The 17,004-nt window shown below is 38.1% G+C and overlaps 1 protein-coding gene across 1 annotated transcript in view; it reads right to left on the bottom strand.

Moving 5' to 3' along the window:
- Positions 1 to 421: 421 nt before the first annotated feature.
- TPH2 (tryptophan hydroxylase 2) overlaps positions 422 to 17,004 on the bottom strand; it is a 54,651-nt gene continuing 38,068 nt past the window's right edge. The window contains exons 9-11 of the mRNA XM_080583080.1: positions 11,145 to 11,240; positions 3,667 to 3,800; positions 422 to 3,578 (exon numbers count right to left, since the gene is read on the bottom strand). Coding sequence (XP_080439206.1) covers positions 3,404 to 3,578; positions 3,667 to 3,800; positions 11,145 to 11,240 — 405 coding nt within the window. The 3' untranslated portion in view covers positions 422 to 3,403. The remainder of the gene's footprint in view (positions 3,579 to 3,666; positions 3,801 to 11,144; positions 11,241 to 17,004) is intronic.

Genomic DNA, 17,004 nt, shown 5'->3' with positions numbered 1-17,004 from the left:
CCCTCAGTCTCCTCGACTAGAAAATAAGCAATCCCAGCTTCCCAGCTGATCACACGGAGACCAGGCTGCTGCTGGCCGGTGAGAGCTTTCAGCCGCTGCTGACTGGGCTGGATTTGTACCAGCAGCCTTTAGGTGAACGCCTTCACCAGCTTCAGCTCCTGGAGCCAGGCTGCCCTTCCAAAGACACAAAACTTTCCTCTGTAATCCATTACAGAACATCAGTAAATATACATGACAGTACAGTAAGTTTCTGGAGTTTTCTCCATCACATTGGGATATCATAACAAGAAGAAAAAGACACCCTATGTCATGAAAGCATATCGAAGGCCTAAACTTAAAACAGCCTTCTAAACAGGTCCCAAGGAGTAGAGAGAGAAAACACAATATATTGTGTTAACACCTTCCCCACTCCATCCCCTCCACCGAATAAACGAAATGAAACACATGAACCATGTCTTGGCTTGCAAATGAAACTTGGTATTTGTATTTGCTGCAATGTCTCAGAGTGCTGTTTTTCATTTTAGACTTTGCATGGTAGTAAACACTGCAATGCTTTACATTCATTAAGCTCGGGCCCATTTACTCTGTGCAGGCAAAGCAAGAACATATATCTCAGACCCATAAAGCATCAGTTCAGAATTACACAGGAAATTAATGAGCCTAAGCAAGAAGTCCAATTTCCAGAGTCCAGCTCACTAAAGCTAAACAAGCACCTTACATAAATATGGCCTATTTTAAATGAAACGTTAGTGTAATTTGATAACTGTCAATAATTCCCTCATTATGCCTAAATGAGCTTGTCATCCAAGGAGATTGCTGCATGGCTGATCTTAATTTGCTAATAAAAACTGCAAAGAAGAATTTCAGCTAAGCTGGAACTATTTGATTCATAAAAGTGCAATAGTGCACTTTTTAAAGCCTTCTTTCCGAGTCCCCGTTCCTGACTGGCTGAAGCCCAAAGCAAGTTTGCCCTGTAGCCTGTAAGAACACAGCTTTACTATGTAAGAACAATGAGCAATTGTCTCTCTAAATCACTATTATTCCTCAGCTCATTATATTTAATTTATTTTTAATCATCTTGTATAATAGAAATAAAATCATTGGATTAAGCATATATCTAGCAGCAGGAGCCCATTATCCTTTGACAATGTTCTGTTTCATTGACATTATATCTTCATTGTAGACAGTTTCCTTGCCATCGTTAGTCCTAAAATGACTATTGGATTTCAAGGGTTTCTCCCTAATCCATAATAAGATTTACTCGTTAACAGTACAAAACAAAACAAAGATATGCTTCTATTGTTTTATGTCTGTGGAATCCTTATTCTAAGCTATTCAGGCAAGTAAAGAAAAAATCCAGATATTATAAGTATTTTAAGCTTTCCTGTGTAATTCTGATTCAAAGGAAAATCTCAATAACTCTGCAAGCTTTGTATCTTTGTTACTCCTTGTGGTTTTATTTTACTTAAGCAAGCAACAATACTTTGCCAGATCTTGAATTAATTAAGTTCTACTATTCCTTGTACAATGATTTTTCAGACCAGCTAAAGCAAATATCAGTTCAGTCCATCTCCTCCAGAAAGGGCTACAAGGGGTTCATCGGATTCCATGGAAAGAAAGAGGGAGAAACTTCCAGGCCAAGGTTGCCGACGACTCCTCTGTGATAAGTACTAGTTAATGGAGTCAGCACTAATGTCAGGAAGTTAAAAAACTCCTCCAGCATGCTGATCCCCATGGGATAATTCAACAGCTCTTCATTTGTAACAGTGGCAGTCACAGTTAAATCTAAAACTAGATTTTTCCACACCCTATTAACAGCAGAATTAGAATGCAGCAGGGACCATCCAGAGAAAAAAGCATTTTCTGTTATCTCATAGTTATCTTTGAGGAGGTAGCAGATTTCCCTATGAAAATTATCCTTATAGATTGCCTCTTATTTAAGGATGTGCTGATACTATCAAGTGGTGCTCTCTTTATGCTGAAATTGCTAGCAACTCTTAAGAGTATCTGCCTGACTCTTTCAGCTGGGAGAGTAGCTTCAATAGATATCTATTTTCCATATATGTAGACAAGCCATGACATTTTCACCCACACTGACATGATCTGCATAAGCCATGTGGTTTCCATTAGGAAGGGTCCATACAGCATAGTCAACTCTCCATTATCTTGGCTAATAGGAGAATAGAATAACTCAGATAAAGGAAAGACATGCATAATTATTGCTTCCAGATAAGAGCTAGCTCAAATATTTCTATGCTGTGCTCCCCAGACAGAGCTTGTACTTCTGTCAGAGCTTGCTAACTTAGGGTTTATTAACTCAGGCATTACCTGCATCCATCTGGTACAAGCTAGGCAGCTTGGGTGTCTCTATGATTTAATCACCCCACAAGTAATCTACTACCTGATAATCATCTTGACTATAATTAAATAACAACTTCCATATTCACCTTTTTATACGTACTGATACGATGTAGACTCAGTCATGCATGCCCAAGTCAAGGTTGAATGTGGGATAATGAGGAAAGGCAAATTATGCATGAAATGCAATAGAGGACTATGCTCAAAGGGAATGCAGAAGGCACACAATGATGTAGAAGGGCTTTATATTCACATCTAACAACCTGGAATTAACACAGGCACTTCCACTCTTGTTTCCAGATATCCCCTGCAGTGGAAGTATGCTCAGGATTGTCACAGGTAATACATGTATGAACTACCACTACCTTTCTGCATGAATCGTCAGAGGTTGGTTTGTTTGTTTGTTTTTATTGTTTTGCAATTACTCAGCCACATTGAACATTTGTCAGTTGTAAATTCTCATAATCTGTAACCTCTACAGACCTTTTAGTACTATTACATAGCCTTCCTGATCTCTGCATTGGTATATAAATTGTACTGTTCAGTCACAAGAGACACTCAGTTCTGTTACAAATATATGGGCAAAACACTGTCTTCACCACTACAGAAAGAAATACAGATTCTCTTACAAAGAAAATGGAAAATGTTGCAAATACCTTTTTTCTGGATTCTTAGGGGAGGAAAGGGATTGCAAAGAAATAAACTCAGGCTTAATGAAATCAGCAACACCATTTCTTATACATCAAAGGGAATCATCTTAAGGAAACAAAACCATTGCCAGGCAAGCTTTTACTGTTGTACTTGTACACAACATTGTGTTGAGGAATTGCTGGTTATATTTTGCCACACTCCATGTTGAGTTTACAAATTAGCATTGCCTTGGTTTGTCTGCACTTTACAATTAGACAGAGCTACACAATGTTGCAAGCCACAGGCCAAGCTAAAAAGGGAAAATTGATGGGTTTGAAAAGTTTGCCATATCATGTGATGTTACTAGACCGGCTACAGAAAAAGCAGCTGACAGCAAATCACAGTGCCACACATATCAAATCCCTAAGTATCTGTTCATTTTGCTTAATGCATCACATACAGTGTTTAGATCGCTGCGGAGGTCCTGGACAACATTTTCTATACTCCTGGTATCCTTCAGAATCTCAATGCTTTGCGTGTATGGATTGAAATACACAGAGAAGGGACGGTTGATTGATTTAGCGAAGTCCCTGAAAGAAAAAAAGAAAATTAACACCTTTTTTTTTCTACCACTAAAGAAGAGAAAATTAGATTTTAGAGTCAAGGGAAATAATTTACCTCATCTTTTCTTTGGCTTCTTCAAAACTTTCTGAAACAAAGTAAGCTTCCTGAAAAGTGGTGATAAGGCATTCTTGCAAACAGGTTGTCTTTGGATCGAATGTTTTCACCTTGGCCTTGTCAGAAAGAGCATGCTGCAAAATAAAACACAGGATCTGTTAAACTATATCTTGATACTGCTTTGTATGTGTACTACAGTTCATATATACAGCTTCACTGTGCTGTATCGTTTCCGCTAGTTGGTAGCCTCTCTTGTGTTACGTACGGTGGTCTTTCAGTATGAATAGAACAAAACATTTGCTACTCAGAAAAAACTGTTTTTAATGGTAATGTTCCCCCAGAAATAATTAATAAAATAATAAAAAGCAGATTAGAAATCTACCTGCCATATAGGCATACACACCTTCAGATGGAAATGAGAAAGTCATAAAATAACCATTCCTGACAAATTATCTACAACTACAAATATGTATGTCCCCAAATGTCACTTAACTGGCAGAACTGATCATCTTGGTAGGTGAATTGAGCCTGACCAAACCATTCACATAATCTGCATTACATTTTCAGGCCAAATTCACGTACTATTTTCCTGACAGTGACTTAGAGTGAAACTATATATCTGAAAACCCATTATTTAATGCCCATGTATTGTGTGCTGATGAAATGCATTGCCCTCCCACTACATACACCTGAGTAATGATCATTGGTTTTAATATTGCAAGAAAAAAAGAAACTAAAAGAAAAAACAGACAGAGAGAGGTACAAAGCAGACACTAGGCAGATGAGGCATGAAATATTGCTGCCCAGAGAAGAGATTTCAGATTAGCCTTCATCTTTACATGACTGGCAAAAACCATTAGAGATGACACAGAGGTTTCAAAAACTGAAAATCTGGTACTGAGACATTTTAACAACAAAATTTATTTCTACCTCCTCCTTCCCCTTGGATACTCGTGTTAGCTTTTGGATCTACTTTAACTCTTAGAACACATACATTTTCATTCTCAGTGCTCTCTGTACTAAAGTACAAGGTGAGGAAGGAAAGCATATATAGGCCAGCTTTTGCTAGCCCACTAATATCTATCCACAGGGAAGACGTGCATGAAAAGCACTGAGAAATGACATGGAGAGAGAAAATCCCTGAGATATGAAGGCATCTCTTATTTCTTTATTTTTATTTCTGCACGGACATACTTTACAGCAGAGTAAAGTATTAGCTTTGAGGTATTCACCACTGTTTACCTGAATTCTTCTTGCTTATGCTCATTTCTAAATCTATGTGAAAGGCTGTGAAAATAGCGCACTAGTCAGTTCTCAACCTGCTGTTGCCAAATAACAGGACATAAAACTGAAACAAGAACCTCTTCCTCCCACCCTCTCTCTCTCCAAAAATAAATACATGAAAAATTAATGCATGGTATCTTAAAATGTCAGGGAACTAACTTTCTTTAGTACATGTATCATCTCCTTCTCACAAAGTTTGCTGTTTCAGGCCAGCCATCAGTTAAACAGGTTTGAAAACAAAAATCAAAAATGGTCTACGTCAACCAGCACCCTCTTCTAAATCGATTGCAGGAACAGCCTCACCCTGACACTATTTCCTTGTAGAGCCACGTTGTGATCTAGTACCTGTAAATGTAGGCATTTACCTCCTTCCACTGAACTGAATTTGTTTGTCTTGACTGGAATTATAATAAGCTCCCTGGGTTAACCACGGATAACAGTATCTCCTCTTAAGGTGTCTCTGTACTTTCAGATGGGACCTGATGCTTCAAATGTCTAAAGGACAAAGTTTGAAAACTCTGAATGGAGAGAGTGAAGCCCTGTGTAGGAAATCAAGAGAGTGCTACTGGCCATGCTTTCTTAGGAACTGAATTAGTAGGTGACCACTTCTGGCACATGGATTCTTTCCTGTACTGTGTCAGCTTGAACAGAAAGAGTGTCACAGGTCTTTCTCCTCTTCCCCTCACAAATGGCCTCTGCTGGTACACGTCCGCTCCTTGGACAGAAATATGGTAAGAAGGTGAGAAGAGATTCTGCAAAATCACAAACTGCTTGAATCACTGAGCCCTCGTTACATGAAAGGATAGAGTTTAAAGAGAAGCAAAAGCTAATTCTTTATCACAGTAGATATCCTCTGAGAGGGCATTTCTGGTTCTTCTTCTCAGATTATCTACATGAAATGGCTCCTACTTTGTGGATCCTAGTGTAGTTTGTGCATGAACAGAGCTGCTCCTTCCAAAGCAACTCGGATGTGCAGACACCAGGAAACACGCAGTCTGGAAACACACAGTAAAAAATTCTGACATGCCTTCCAAGTTAGCTGAGACTTGATCAATTATTATTGTTAGGATTGCAGTTTTGGAATTAAGTACCTAAATTCTGCTGAATTCCCACCTGAGATACATATTTCCCTTCTAGGATATGGCCTTTTGGCTCCTGGATCAATCAGGCATTGTCATGATGATCAGAGCAATGGGAAATATCCTGCAGTTCTTGATAGTGTTTTGAAACTTTGCAGCCCGGTGTCTGTAAAGTCTACTACTGACTTGGTGTGCTGACACCAGCAATGCCATTCAGCAACAGAACACAGGCTGCAGAAAAACCTTCATACAGACCATAAACTGCTTAGCGTGAACTAGGATGGTTGGGACACTGACTCAAAGCTGAACTAGAGGCTTTTTTTCAGAAACATTATGGTGCTCTAAAATGTTGCTCCTTGGCATTCTCAACATTGTGAAGTACAGAATCTCAACAACAAAGAAATTTCACCTGGTGAGTCCAAAAGCTTTTAAGACCTGAGACCTGTATTTTTCTAATGAATGCCATTCCTTTATGTTTTGGTTGGATATACAGTTCTTCAGTGAAATCAAATGCCTAAGTATCTAATACAAATTTCTCCATTAGAAATCTCTTAATTTATCCACCTTCATGAGAAGTCAAGGATATTGATAATATGGAAAACAGCTTTCAGTCAAAAAGAACATCTCACCGCCTTGTGGGTTTATGATAACAACTGTCTCTAACAGCCCACTCACAGAAGTTATAATGCTTATGCTAATAAAGTTGTTGGTGAGTCTCCTTCAGTTTAAGCAACAAGAGTTTGGAGTGAAACTTCCAAGTGGATCATCACCGATTCCCAGGAAAAGCAGCAATGTTAGAGTATGGGACATCTCAAGAATTAGGCAACTATTTCTTCCTGTTGGGAATAAGCATAACACTACAGAAATGCCTCCAGTCCCACTAGATCAAAGACTAAGAAAGCAAATCAGGTACCTAACCACAGGTCTCTAGGACCTAGGATGTCTCAGGTATCTGTACAGGGATGGAAGCTATAGCACAGGACCTAAAGACCTATACGTTTCTGAAATGTCAGCTGGAGAGCTGGTCAGATGTACTAGGGCATCTCAGACAGCACCAGACATTTACATGGAGCAACCATCAATCATTTCCTAAATGACAAATATCACTGACACATGAAAGATCAGTTTTGTCTGTCATTTCTCCTTTGCATATAAAAAAATGAATGTAATAACATAAATTCAAGATTTTTGGTTTCACCAGAAAAGAAGGAAAAAAATAACTTCAACTAGCAAGGGGTAAAGTTGAGACAAGTTATAAATACTGCACTGTCTGAGGATGACAGCAGGGCAGAATAAGAACACTGGTGAGAAGTTGCCTGTGTGCCAGCACTGGTTTTATCACCTTGCTGTTCTGTGAGAGAATACAGTCTCAGAAAACCTGGTCTTAAATGTTATTCTGCTTATGCTTTTCAACATAGGACACTCCCAGATTTGTGACCTGACTTTAACAGGATTTTTTTTTTATGTTGTCAGTGTAAGTTTTATATATTGTTTAGACAAACAGGAAGAGAGTCTCAATTTGAAAAAAGCCCTACAATGAGCATCTGTGATCCAGGAATTATTTTCTCCATCATCTTCATATTCTTCAGAAAACAGAACCAAACCTTGTATTTGAGACCTTTTGGTTATAACAGCTGATATTGCCTCCTCTTAACATAAAACTATCATTAAAACAAAACATGACTGGATATTGTATTTGACTCCAAAAAAATCTATACAGAAAGACTTGAAGTCCACCTCTCTGTTAAATATAGAAGCATGTAACAAGGATATATGATGATCTACAGCCAACTGAGGTTAATAGGAAGACTTCTTTAATCAAAGAGTTCAAGAGAGCATCATACAAACTAAATGGATTAAAATTTCCAAAGACATTTGGACTGCCTTTTAGAAATAGTTTTAATAATTGAAATGTACATTATTTCTGCCTTATCTCTAAGCCCTAAATATATACTGTATAATAGCGTTAGGTAGAGTTAACCTGACTATATTAGGCAGAACATTTATAACTACTTACTGTATTATTCTTTTCCCCCCCCCAGGCTTCATTTTTAATCTTCTCTTTCTCCTTATTTTGTTGTGCTTTTCAAATTTTCTACTTGATGTTTCCACAGCATGCACATAAGGAGTTGTATTTTTCAGTATCTGAAAGTTGAAGTCTAAATACTGAGTGGGGAAAAAAAATGAAGGAAATCCTATATTGATAGGATGGTGCCCACATTTCTCTAGCTTTTAGTTCTTCTTTGCTAAAGCTGTTGACCAGATTTGCAGAGTGGAACAGTGTAATATAGAAGCAGAGATGACTGAACAAGCCCTTCACTCATCTGAAACGCCCAAATCCTGCTGGCCCCTTCTACCCCGCAAATACCGTGACTCAGTTATTTCTATAAATTTCTAGATATTATTTCTAAAATATCAATATTAATATCAAATTAATATTTATATCAAATATCCGTAAAATCTAGATAGCAAGATTCAACAGTGAAACAAGATCTACCTTCCCAGTGACAAGGATAAATAAATATTTTACCTTCATGGAGGGGACTGTGGGGACAACAGTTGCTGTTGTCTTAAGAATGGCAGCAATTATTTCTAAAAAGACTTCTTCCCTCTGGCTTCTGTGGGAAGCATGGGGGCTGTACACATAGTCAGGCTTCACGGCCATGCAATCTGGTGCAGATTCATCCCCATCCACCACAGGAATAGCTAGCATTGTTCGCATAATTTTCAGAGCACTTGCTGCCATCCATTAGCATTTCAGTTACAATCAGGATATTGGTATCATCAGAATCTCAACTACAGTCTATTACATTAGCATTATCTTTCAGGTACCTTCAGATCAAGAAAGAAACTTTCCCTCCTAGTGGATGCTTGGAGATAAAGTCAGAGGTAAGGGAGGTTGCTTTCCCACAAAAGGTCAGAGAGCAGCAATGGCTTGATGCAAGGCTGTGCAACAGTGCCCTGGGGTACCCAGGGATTCTCTTTCCTGAGCACCTGGCTGACATATCTTGTTGACAAGAAGCACTCTCAATGCCAGGTTTCTGGTCTAGAAAGAGCTTCTCCCCTGGTCAGACTAGAAGAAAATATAGCGGTTTTTTTCATTTTGTTTTCCCCCTTACATTCTTTTCTACCCTAGAGCACAGTCCCACAAAGACTGTCTGGACATTTTTTTACCTTATCAGTTTCTTTATGGATACTATGGGTACTCTTGGTATGGTGCTGTTCTGTACCAGCAGTGCACAAGTGCTTAGTCTCTCAATAACTGAAATGTTTTAGTCTAACCCAACTCCCTGTGATCAGTGTATTCAAGATATGGGTGAAATTTAATAGCTTATGATACACAAGAGGTCAAATCAGATGATTTGATATAGTCGCTTCTGGCTTAAGATCTATGAAATATATACACAGTGTAATAGAAAAGTGTATAGTATCATTGATTTATGGCAAAATTATTAAGATATATGGCCTTACCTTTGAAGCCAATCAGTACAGTCCATTAAATGTACACATGATTTAATTTTTACTGTTGCTTTTCAAACGAATTATTCTTTGCATTTATACTCTGAGATTATTGCTGAGTGATGAACACAGAATTGGGATCACAGTTAAGATTGCTGTATGGTAACAGAATGTGCACACTTGACAAGAATAATGTGTTTGTTTATAACACTGATGGTGTAAGATTTATTACGTTCTTGACTATCCATTTCCTTGTTTTTATGCTTTAGATTTTGTAAATGATGTGATAGGTATTTTCAGGGTCATCACTTAATGGCTGTAACTGTTAGTTTAAATAAAGGGCCTGATTCTCTGCAGAATCCTGCAGTGAGTTTGGGGCTCAGCTCTGGATGTTGTTGGGCCAGGGAAAAACAAGTGGGACGTATTCATCTGCTTAACCGTCTTCGCACTGTGGAGATACAACATTTCCATGCTGATGCTGAATGCTTCTGTGGCTGACGTATGCACTGAACTGAGAAAAACTGTAATGAAATCAAATTTAAAAAAAAAAAAAACACTGGAGAAAGTTATTTTCTTTGACCTTTTTTCTATGCATTTCTTTTAATCCCTTTCTGCAAGCTTGCTAATAAAAGAATAGCAATTTGACTACTGAGCTTCACCATTAATATTATCAGTTACAGGTAAAACAGCAAAAAGAGACGGAGGCACTTCTATTACATTGCCAGGTACTTCACTGAAAGCTGACCAGCGGAGGTGGGAAGATGCTTAAATGCAAATAAACAACAGATATATTGCAAAACAGTTTGTAAGCACTATTCTATATATGGTTTCTGAAACCAACCCTTTAGAGGAAAAGCCAAGAGTTCATCTGGGTCCCAGAGCAAACATGGTATTCCTCCCTCTCCTTCCCCTCTCCTTCCCCTTCCCTCTCATCTTGCTGAGAGAGATGTATTACATCTCAAAACATTACAATTGTGACAAAATACCTGTTGCTTGTTCACTGTGTTTACTGTGTATGAAAAGAGGCAATAAATGATCCACTACAACTACTCACACCATGCAAAGTTAAACACTTTTGCCTTTGTAAGAATAGTTCTCTATGTATTGTGACATAGGCACGTGCCTCAAGTCTAGCATGATCTTTTATGCATTCCTTAATTCTAAATACAACTAATCTACTGAATCAGTACCTTAATAAATGCTGTTGCTTTAATATCAATAACAAATCCATTGAAGTATTTTGGATTACCTACAACAGAATTGTGTCTGATTGCAAAATAATATTTTTTCACCTACTAAAAATGTATGCGTCTCTTCTAAGCAAAGCTTTCAGAGCCCAGAACACCCTTAACTCTGAGCCTCCATTTACAGGAAATGCAAGTGTCTTGTGGGCTATTTTTTTTTTTAATTTCAAACAGAAATAAATGTTGTAGTTTGTTGTTACTTTGGTAATTCAGTCCTTACAAATCCATTTCATGCTTCAAATGCCATCTGGTACTTGATAAAAGGATTCAGGTCAATAACACATTTTAAAAGAAAGCTTTTTATCTTGAGAACTTTAACTTATTTGCAAGTCAAAATATTTACATCCAACTATTATTTTATTATTATTAAAAGAAACTTGATTCTCCTTAAAGGACATACCAACCAACATACCTTTAGTTCTCCGATAGAAGATAGAAGTCCTGCCCCATAAGCACGTAGCTGTCCTTCTTGTTTGCAAAGGCCAAATTCAATCGTAAAAAAATAGCACTGTAAAATACACAGAAATACAGATATATGCAGTGGAGATGCAAAAAAGCATTTCAGCCAAGACAATTGGCACTATAGTCACTTGACTGCCCCACTTCTTCAGAATTTCATGCCTTAACGTAGATTCTGTTAAAGTACGTTATTACCACCAAGTATTTTAAACATCCTGTTCTGCAGTAAGGGAGCTTTGCCCAAAAATGTGAGATTCTGTTTTCTTCTGAGCAACAAGGCACTTGACAGGGAAAGCCAGTTAGGAACAGACAAGCAAGAGCATTTAGGTATCAAAGACGCAAACAGAAATCTACAGAGATTTGTGAAATAAATAAGTTGCTTTAGAAGAAAATCCTACAAGGCACATGGTCTCCCTGCCTACAAACCTCTGAAGATTTCTGAGATCTAGTTCAGAGCACTCAAGTTTGGCACATATTTAAGTGCTGTCTTGAGTTAGAATAAACATACAAAAGTGCATAAGAGCTTTTTTGAGCCAATGTCTTAGTCCTCATTAGATTTTACTCTGTCATAAAATGAAGAACCAATATGCCATTTGGCATCTTGAATGACAAAGAAAATTACATTCAGGCTAGTGAGTTCACTTGGCTCATCCATTACAATTATTTTCTAGGTCTATATTCAATCAACATAACTAGAAGGCAGGTAACATATCTGAGCTGATGAGAAATTGTGAAGGAGGTTGGCTAAATCAGTATAACAGTAATGCATCTAACTTTGCTGTATTCACAGTACAGATAGTCCAGTATCTGCTAAATACAAAGGACAATCACATCTGCTCCTTTGGTACTGAGTTTTAGCTGGTTTTATTATGACACATCAAGATGGCTTTTTGATGTTAGATCAAACAAATCAGATTGAGTCAGTAACTATTTCTATATATGAAGGTTGGGGAAGTTAGAAATCAACTTCTACAAAAATATAGCATACACATATACACACACATTTATTTGTGTGTGTGTGTGTGCATTTATTTGACAATTTCAGTATTTGTGCACAGAAATACAACTCTGCTGAAGCTAAGAGCCTTACATGCTTTTGTATGAAATTTCAATTTAGACTACAGTTTCATTTAACTATGTAGCAGGTACTGTGGGTGAAGCTTATATATATTTGCGGTTTTTTTTTTAGGATAAACTTCAACACAGCATTTGGTACTAAACCTTGAACTTTTCTGAATATCTTAAAAATAGACCCTAAGCAGATGATTTTATCTATTTATTTGCCATTTCCCACTTTTCTTACAAACCCCACTCTTTTAGGCTGAATCTCCATCCCTAATGCAAAAGAGCAGTAATTAACAGCTCTTTTAAGTTCAACAACAAATGTTTAGAAATTGAGAAATGATTCATTTCTCTGCCTCTCATAAAAGTTCCTGTAGTGCCACTGATTCACCCACCACTACATAGAAATGCATGATAAAAAAAGAATAAAGACCATGAAGCCTGTGTCTGATCTAAACCTGCTAGACCGGGAAGAAGGAAAGGTTGTAGTGACTTAAGATGTCTTTAGTGAGGTTCCACCACAGCAGTCAAATCACAGATATCCACAAGAAGAGGTGAAAGCACAACATTGTCAAACAAGAAATCAAAGTTCCACCTCTGACTTTGCTATTGACTTGGGTAAGCCAAGATGGAACATAATTGTTCATTAGCAATTAGCTGATGTCATCACTTAGAGGAAGGCCAAGGCAACTGCTTTCCAAAAAAGACATCTCAGGAACAAACAACCAGATGCACAGAATGACACAGGCATCACTGTAGGACTTGAGTGAAGCTAAGACACCTGCCACCATGGAGAGAGCAAATTTAGCTTCTTTGCCTAAATATTTCACTAGAAAAACCTTTGGGGGGGTTACAGCTCTGGTTCCGTACACGACGACATTGTCAGCAATGAAATGCTCAGCTATATGCTTAAACCCCACTAGCATCTTTGAATTATCCCCTTCGACTCTCTTAAAAGAACAAACGTGTTAGTAATTTTTACACTATGAACAAGAACATCCTGATAGACATGCAGCTGTACTGGGCTCCTCACAAAACACCATGATCACAGTCATTTTCATTCTGAAAACAGACAACAGCTAGAAGGGGGGAGTCTGCTGTTTTTCTATTATAGATCCACCATGGTGGCCATAACTTTGTCCCTGTAAGTGGTCCTGAAGAGGACCAAATGAATATCCTGCTGAGAACGCCCTCTCAGCAATCTGCAAGGCCAGTGAAGGGAGGTAGACAAATGCTCTCCACTTTTCTGAAGATGGGCATTAATGGGGAAGGAAGAGGCAGAAAGCGAGGAGATATAAAACGAGCACAGGAGAGAGCAATCTCTGCTGCTCAGGGGTAGGATGTTCACATGACAGAGGCAGACATCAATTTCATTTCTCCCTTGATGGCTAAACAGAGCATAATGAGATATATTTTTTTTAACTTACGTTGCAAAACTATTAATATTATTATAAAAGGGAGCCATATTTATGAGTCAATACTTGCTTCAATGTTGATAAGACATGCACTCTCAACATATCTAACCTAAATAGCGTGCATACAAAATGACCTGATGATAAAACATGACTGCCTACTACTAACCTGTGGTATTAAGCTACGGTATTAAGAAGAGCCCTTCAAATGAAAAGCTGATTTTTTTGATAAATTTGCCATATGCAACAACTACAATTTCTACATTTTAAGAGAGCTCTATTTAGCTAAGGAAATGAGAATAGCACACCCAATGCTGCCATCTTCAGCTCATTACTCAGAAATACACGACTCCCCCCACCCTCCCTCCCACTCACACACAGCCACCCAGAGGAGGCTCGGTGCCTTGTGAGACTCAGCAGGCTTTGGAAAGCCATGCGGTGAAGTCTACAAACACTGGAACGTGTTGACAAGGAGTTTAAATATTAACTATGTAAAGACCTTTTTTCTTTTTCTTCTTTTAATAGACCGGACACATACCCACTATATACAAATACCCACTCTAGGCCTCTCTTTGTATGGAGCAACGACAGTAACTGTAGTTACTGCTATACACGTATATTACAGAGAGAATAACTGCTACTGCAGTTGGAGTGATTGAATGAAGTAACGGCTGTTTAGATGAACAGAATTGTAAAAGCCTTCCCTGAAGGCAAACAGCTGATAGTTACATCATCATTATGTGTAGACTGGTGAATGTAAGCACAAATGGGGATGTTCAGGCCTTCATGTTCTGATTTAAATCTTTGACCTCTCTCTGGCATACTCAAAACACTGAAATTACAGCTTTTTCCCCACCCTGCAGCCCCAAACACATGGCTCCTCTACAAGCTACATCAGCATCCTGTCTTGTCCCATGACTTCCAGTTCTACCTCACTTTTGGAGTGAAATACAGCTTTCTACATCCTACAGGTGGGCTCCTGGAGTTCTGTTGGGTTCAGTACCAGATGCTCTCCCTTCTCCTCGACTGTCCTCTTGATCCCTTCATTCACTCCCTTCTCTACACATCGTCTTCTCCACCCCCACCCCCAAACTACAAGACACCCAAAAGTCCCATGCCTACAGTTCACTGCCCAGAGTTTTCCTTCTCCTCGTACACCAACACTACCTTAAGCCCTCTGCTCCAGTTTACCACCCCATAATAGACAACGTAAAGAAACAAACATATTTGGTGGCCACTAAGAAGGTCCAGAATTACACTAAATACAACAGATTATGTTGGCTTTTTCCACACTAGTCTCTTTCAAGTACTCTTCCCTCTTCCTCCTTCTATTCACCTCCCTTCTCATTGATGGAAAAAGATTATTATTTTATAGGAGAACAGATAAACTTTTGGTGCTTCCATTCACAAATCTTTCTGCATACATTTACAGCAGCAATGAGAATGGCATTGCTTAACACTCCACGGAAGTTATCGGCTAGCACAGGAACTGGTCTTCTTAAGCAGTGATATGATCCAGTTCATGCTGAGATCAACACGAATAATAACATTCACATCCATGGACAGCAAATCAAACTGGAAAATGCAGGTCAAGGAAGAAGAAAGTCTAATATTTAAAGCAGGAAGATAGCAGCTTCCTGCCAAAATAACCATCGCAAACAGTGAGCCACAACAACAGCAGGATGATGCAAAGGAGTAGAAAAGATGTCATCTTATCTTGTATAAATTCCGTAATTCTTGAAAAGCCCTCCACTAAAATGACTTTCTGTTACCCAAATGACCAAAGATGAAAAATTAAATTGCCAAATGAAGGATTAAAAATAATTTTTTAAGTTAAGAGACACCGATGTCATGATGAAGACTGTACCAGGAGGTTGATGCAGTATGAGATGTTATTTTAATTTATTTCTCTAATCTAACTGAAGTATATGAATGATAATTTACAGTCATGCTCATGAAATGTTGCCTACACGTGGGTTCAAAAATGCATAAATAGATCCATGGAAGAAAAACCTATTAAGTGCTATTACATACTAATACAGCAGGTCTCTTCCTTCAGAATCCATGAACCAATGGCCACTGCCAACTACAGCACTGTACCAGGAAAATATCACCACTGTAGTCTTTAGACCTACCCTGTTCTCCAGACATCTACAATTGACAAGAAAGAGAGAGAACAGATCATGCCCTGGCAAACTCCAAGCTTCCTCTCATGGAAAACACAATGTCTATTCTTCACGCTCACTCACAGTCTTGCATTATAATCCAGACTACCAAAACAAGAAAAGGTTCAGTTACAGACATGACAGCTAATAAATATATATATATATATATATTCAAGTTTATATAGAAATTTGCAAAGGTAGAAAAGAGGTCTGGTAATTGCAACTCTCCACATCTGACTGGTTTTGAAGATATTTTTCAAATCACTCCTCAACATCATTTTGCATTTGGGAATCTCCCTCCTGGGACCTGTGCAAAGAGCTTGTTCAGGCTGTTGGGTGCTAATGTCACAGACTCAGTACTTCAAAATCTGCCTTGTCCATAAAAAGACCCTTCAAGCCATTCCTTTTCACATAGGTTTCTTATGGTATAGCTGAGAGAGTGATATTTGTGTTCACTTGGTAAGTTTCAGTATGATGAATAATGAGATTTCATCTGTTCTCTAAAAAGATGTTCTCAGGATGAGCACTGGGAACACCAGCCATGGTCAAGAGCTGATTCACTTGCATTCCTTGTCACAAGGGGCAAGAAGGAAGGACTGAGTAATTGCATGACTGCAAGCACATCATATGGACAAGAATATTCACCACTTCAAGAACCACTAATGGGATGAGGATAGAGCCCCAAGCTGACATGCAGCACCTGAAATAATCACTTATATGTAAGTACAGATTTAATTAGTTGCAATGAAGATAGTACAAATACTAGTGTATGTAAATACTTACAAGACCAGTGCCAAATAAATATCCTTAAGGAAAAATCTTTACATTCTTTCTAGTAGATTTATGATTTCAAAGGATATTTGAATGGACTACTCTTAATTTAAACACGTGTAATATATTCAATAATTTGCAAAGATTAATTCCTTTTTCTTTAGAAGGGAAGACCTTTAGCTTTAGCTTTAAAATTACTCACCTAGAGATTAAATCTCTCACATAGGTGTAATTATCTTGTAAGAGGATAGTTACATACAACTGAAAGACTATCAAAAATCCCTGTTAGAAGTTAATCCTAAGAATTAAGGAAATACAGGTTTTTTCTTCCCCTTGTAAAAGTTGCTCAGATTGAATGCAAATGTTGATTCAAAGCCATCTGTGACTTGTTTCTGCTTGCTTG

The sequence above is a fragment of the Anser brachyrhynchus genome (genome assembly GCF_964034855.1).
Source record: "Anser brachyrhynchus genome assembly, chromosome: 1".
Taxonomy (NCBI): Eukaryota; Metazoa; Chordata; class Aves; order Anseriformes; family Anatidae; genus Anser; species Anser brachyrhynchus.
The sequence above is the reverse complement of the archived record's forward strand: the minus strand, read 5'-3'. Positions and strand labels throughout refer to the sequence as shown.